General features: G+C 40.3%; 1 protein-coding gene across 1 annotated transcript; it reads right to left on the bottom strand.

Annotated features, from left to right (window-relative positions):
- Nucleotides 1-1,961, bottom strand: gjb9b (gap junction protein beta 9b). Its single transcript, XM_063899940.1, is given in 5 exon segments — nucleotides 1-845; nucleotides 848-1,094; nucleotides 1,555-1,779; nucleotides 1,781-1,936; nucleotides 1,938-1,961. Coding segments are annotated over 5 exon segments (816 nt in total). The 5' UTR covers nucleotides 1,947-1,961; the 3' UTR covers nucleotides 1-666.
- Nucleotides 1,962-6,015: the final 4,054 nt, after the last annotated feature.

Below are 6,015 nucleotides of genomic sequence, written 5' to 3'. Positions count from 1 at the left end.
TTAACAGTTTTATAGCTTTATAGATTCAGAACAATAAATACAAAAAATAAAATGTATTAGACTTTCTGTGTCTATTGTTTTGTGTGGAATGAACGTGTTCATACTTGTATCACACCTTCATTAAGTAATTCTAAATCAAACACAAAATGTCAATAGAATTTTCTTCATGTTGTGTTTCTGAAATCAAAAACCCCTAAGTGACTTGTGCCGATAACTTCTCCACCTCTGAAGTAAGCGCTTCAGTGCTTTATCTTGTCAATGCAATAGGGGCAGTGTGTTTTTTTCAGGAAAATTGATTGCTCTTGATAAAGTGTGTAAAGATTGAAGATTCACAAAGAACCTAATGTAGTAGAATAAACATACACAAACAAATGCAAATACAGACAACCACTCACTCATACTCATAAACCAAATCAAAAACATATTCTTTACCCTTTATCTTCCTCTGTATCCCCCTTTTTTAAGGGTTTATTTGCATACATGATATGTGCTTTGCTGTAGGCATTATACTATTTACAAAGAGCTGCCTCAGAAATCCAGGATTTGATGGATATTTCTTTGATGTTGAGCAGTCATTGTCCACGGAGTCTGATGAATGCATTTGCTTGCAGCGAACCCTTCAGTGTTTTAAACAGTTTTATCAATAGGCCTTTCCCATAAAGCACTTTACATTTTCTTAGACGTCTCTTCTTCAGTCTTGATGTTAGTGAGGTTGTGGATGGAGGCTGTAGGATCCACTCTGATTGAATTCTTGGACCTAAACTCTGACCTGGGCTTTGCCAGCGGCGTCAATTCATGATTCTCTATGAACGTCTTCCTCTCTGCATCATTTTTTCTCTTAATGATTTCTGGATGCGTTTGAAAATGAGGTAAATCATCTCACAGATGCACATTAAGATGCAGATAGCAGAGGAGACAACCATGAAGATCGTGAAAATCTTCTTCTCAGTGGGACGGGATATGTAGCAGTCAACCGTGTTGGGGCACGGCTCCAGCGAGCACTTGGACAGGCGGGGCATGTCGTAGCCTTCATAGACGTAGTACAGGATGTAGAGGAAGCCAGCGTCGAAGCTTGCCTTGAAAATCAGACTCACCTAAGAGAAAATAAATGATGGTTGAATTAATACACACACGTTTCTTGAAATTAAATGAGGCAACAATCTATATTCTTGTCCATCCATGCAACAATATCCTTTTTGTCACTGGTCTACAGGTGATTAGAACTTGGGGAAGACAATTGGCCTAATACATGACCTATAAAGATTAACATGTTCAACTTTTGCATGATCAAAACTCTAGCAGTCTAGTTTGGAAGAATGGGGAAACTTGTTTCTGATGTTGGGCTGCAGAAGAAGCTGTCAAAACAGTTTTTCTATGATCAGGAGAAAACAAATGATATATAATTACGCAAATGTCTTCTAAGGCCTGGCCTAAATAGACGCTAAATCCATGATGATTATGTTTGACATTTCTAACAATGGCTCATTTCAGTTTAATCGAGGCCTGAATTCATCTACAATTCAAGAGAAATACATTCATATCCTCAGTCCTTACCAAGTATGTCCACCACAGCCCCCCACGTTTCTTCCCAGGGTTGGCGTACAGATGGCTGCCCTTGTGCAAGTGGGAGTACTGCGCTTCCTTCTTCTCACGATACTTGACGTGCCCCACAACCATCAGCGACGGGCAGGTGACGAAGATGAGCTGCAAGGCCCACAGACGGATGTGGGAGATAGGGAAGATGTGGTCGTAGCACACGTTGTTGCAGCCCGGTTGGGCCTGTGTTGCAGACAAAGTCCTTGCTATCGTCGCCCCACACTCGCTGGGCCGCCACCACGAACACCATCACCCTGAAGACGAAGACCATGGAGAGCCAGACACGGCCGAACACGGTGGAGTACTTGTTGACCCCGCTGAGCAGGGCCTCCAATGCCAGACCAATTCATCACTGCTGCCTTTGAGGTGGAGAAGGGGTTGGAGGAGGCTGAGGGGGATGAAGAAGCTCCTCAGAAGAGCAGATCTGATTAATTTCCTGATGGGCTAAATAAAAGAAAGACAAAGTACATTAAAAAAGGATGATACTTCAAGCTCCCGAAAGGGAAAAACTCTTTACATTTAGTAGATTAATAGTTTTTTTCCTATAAAGCATTTTTAAAGTACATTTTGAATATACGCTCAAGTAAATTAATATAACACCTCCTACCTGATGAGGACTTGAGACAGACCTTTTATAAAGGGTGACAATTGATCTAGAAGCTGAGATATATTCACATCCCTGACATTGGGTGAAAAATCTTAAAGCCACTATCCATAATTCAACACGATAGTTCCTTCTGTTACATTTTCACTGCATGGTAAACGCCCCCAGATTTTAAAGTCCACTCTGCCTGTTTATAATGCAGAGTTTCTGTTATAAATATGTAGTTGTTGTCTCCTCCAAAGCTAAAGGAGACATTATAAAACAGATTTAAAAGTCTAAAGGATAAAGCAGGATTGCTATAGAACGGAAAAACGGAAACTGGCGATCCATTATGAGGCAACGAAACCACTTGACATCGTTTTCACGTACATTTTCCCCGTCATATCAGATCCGTATTTACAAAGAGCAACCACTTCAGTACTGACTCATTATAAATCAATGAATGAGTCATCATCGGAGCCTCCCTTTGCTGAAAAGATAAACCAATACTCTCAGCTCCATTAGACAGATATTTGCAAAGTGTGTCTGATCAGACGGCCTCAGCCATCTCTCTAATCCCAAGTGCCTTTTGCCACCTTGGTTCCTCAAAGGCCTGTTAAGGGATAGCATTTCATTTGTGAATGTTAAGCATGCTTTAATCTTACCACCGGACCCGTGCTCTGAGAAAGAGAGGGAATTTTGTTCAAAATATCACTATGTGGATTTAATGGTCTGATCGTGTGCAGACTTTAAACATGGAGCTGTTATGGAAACCCAGCAGAGTTGGGTTGCTGTGTTTCTTTGTGTGTGGGTGTGCTGTCAGAGTTGTTTGGCAGCATGTGTGTTCTCTTCCCATTTTTCTCTTCCTCTGCGGTTTGGTTAAGTGCAAATGAAAAAGTGTTTGCATGTAGGTGTGTGTATATGCATGAGTTTAAAGAGATTCGTGTTGAGTGAGGGGTGCAAACATCTTTGAAGTACATATCCGATTTGGTTATGTAAGTGTAAACACAGGGAGTTTCTGTTACGTCAGATGAGGGCTAAGATTTCTCAAAGATTTATTTTCACCGACTGAGAAAAAAGTGCTTCTGGTATACATTTACATCTCATTGTGAGGAATGCTCACAGCTCGACAGCAACCACCTCGCTGTCCACTGTTCCATTTCAGTTCTGTCTCATCTAATCCACAGTATTCAAATACAGAAACACTTTGCTTCTGCTTTTTCGACATCATTGTAGAAATATTGAGCTGTCAAATCAGATGCTCTTTTCTCTCTCATTCAGCAAACTTGACTATTGAATTACACAGCATAAAAAAAGATTTGACTCAATGAATCACAACATGGGCTACTGAAAGCCAGACATGTTCAATCACTGCTGACGTTACCTGCACTTTACCTCTCCTTCTAAATGGAGAATACATCCGCAGGAATGAATCATGCATTGCTTTTGCGCAAACATATAGAACATGTGATTTATCAGTTGGATTTATCTTCCAATTTCATACCGTATGCACACATACACAAACTTTGAGGTGACATTCAGTTAGTATAGAAAAAAAACAACAACTTCAGAGTCAACAATATATCTTGTCTCAGGGAGATGGCAAAGCTGGACCACAATTTGTTTTCCTATTTGCTCTAGATTGCGATGTTGCCTTCCGCCAGCCTCGTCTATCTCTTTGCCGTGTGTTTGTCTTTCTCTTTGTTGTGACAGACAAGACATATCGTTTTCTCTCGGCTAAAAAACCTGAAGTTATGTGATGCATTTTATTCCAATATTCTTACTCAGAGTGATGCAAATACAGCACAAGTGGCTTTATTAAGAATCAGAAGGGAACAGGTGCCATATTATTGGCAGGTAAGCTTGGAAATTCCCCTTTTACACTTAACTGTTTAAACTTGATCCTCAGTGCAAATCTACATTACAGCTCCGTACTCCCTGTGTACACAGTCACCTTATCCAACACACTGATAGATCTTTAGCTGAGACTTGTTCCACAGGTTGGGCTACTTGCAAACACTTTTCCATCCACTAAGTTCACTGTCTGTATGAGTCAATGCTTCCAGCTAACAAGAGGGGGCTGAAGTTCTTTTGTGAGCCTTTATTTCTGTCTCTTTTTCTTCTATGAAGCACTGCGTTTCTTTGTTGTTCACACATCGCGCCTTTTTACCTCCAACCTGATGTTTATTCCATTTTCCAAGGTAACACGTATCAGCCCGAGGAGTAACGCAAAAGCATGTATTTCCGGTTATCTGTCTTAATCTTATTCTTTTGTATGCACCAAGACTGCGCTTTTTTCTCTGACATACAAGATGTTCACTTTTATAATAGAGAATATACTATATCCTTGCCCTTTAAGTGTCCCCTTTTCTGATACTATCTTTTGTCACCGTTCTAGTATTGATCTAATATCCAACTGAAATGTATCATACATTACATCTATTTTCTTGATCTAACACGCCTTTCTAATACAGACAAAGCCTCTTACCTTGGACACCGAGGAGCAGTGTAAAAGAGAAGTTTCCTGCCTGGGAAGCGTGTCACTCCCAGCAGGCCTTGTGACAATGTTACTGACTCCGTAGCACCTGGATGTTTTAAAGGGATAGGCTTTGAGGTGTGGACCTGTCGGAGGAGTCAGGTATGGGAGGCATGGGTGGAGCATCAGTAACTGACACTTACATAATTTAAGACCTGCAAGAACGTTGGAATGTTTTAGCAGAACTGTCTTTGGACTTTTTTTCTCAACAAATTAGAGAAGTGAAAGAGAAACAGTTGGAAAGAATGGAAGCGATAATACTGGTTAGTACAAAAGGAAAGCTAAGATAAAGACACATCAGACAGACCTGCATGCACAGATTTCTCTGTCATGTCAAAGACAGTAAACAAGTACAGTGAGTCCTAGGTCAAGTTCCCAGTCCCAATATAATTAGAACACCTCTTGCCCACACAAACTGCAATTTCTTATCTGTTGACGAAGGCATAGCTTTGCACATTATCTTTTGAACCTTTTTTTTTTTTTCAAATGGCGTCCAGAGACACAATCCAGTTTCTCTACTGCAATTTCGATTGGATACTGTCAGATTCAGACAAAATGGATCTGGGGAATGAAATGTTGACTGGCTGGGAGTAAATGGATAATCAAGAAGGGAAACTATTACATTATATTCAGTAGTTACATAGCATGCAATTTAACTCCAACTGTAAGGGTTACATTTCAGCCCTGGGGCCTTGAATAAATATCATGCTCTCTCTCAAATTCAAATTTAAATTCAAGGAGAAGTTTTTTTAACATGACCATTTCAAAAAAATTATGTAGTATTGCCAAATCACATAAACAGATTAATCAATCACGTTTACAATATTATGGAGCTGAAAATAAAGGAAAGAAGCCGAACATAACTGAGGGATATCATCAACCAAATCACAAATATCACAGTAATAATAATATTATTATAACGTATATAACAGTGTATGTGTGTGTGTGTGTGTGTGTGTGTGTGTGTGTGTGTGTGTGTGTGTGTGTGTGTGTGTGTGTGTTTGTGTGTGTGTGTGTGTGTGTGTGTGTGTGTGTGTGTGTGTGTGTGTGTGTGTGTGTGTGTGTGTGTGTGTGTGTGTGTGTGTGTGTGTGTGTGTGTGTGTGTGTGTGTGTGTGTGTGTGTGTGTGTGTGTGTGTGTGTGGTCATTCACTGCTCCTCAGATTGTGGCAGGTAAAAACCTATTCTGCTGCCAGACTGCAGCTCTCTATGTCCTCTACTAACAGGGTTTGCATGATGTGGAAGTCTGCTATGTGGTCACATTCAGGATGTCTGCTTTTTAAATTTGGGGAAATGTTTAAT

This window comes from Eleginops maclovinus, chromosome 13, assembly GCF_036324505.1.
Source record: "Eleginops maclovinus isolate JMC-PN-2008 ecotype Puerto Natales chromosome 13, JC_Emac_rtc_rv5, whole genome shotgun sequence".
NCBI classification, from domain to species: domain Eukaryota; kingdom Metazoa; phylum Chordata; class Actinopteri; order Perciformes; family Eleginopidae; genus Eleginops; species Eleginops maclovinus.
This window is presented reverse-complemented; position numbering and strand designations above follow the sequence as displayed.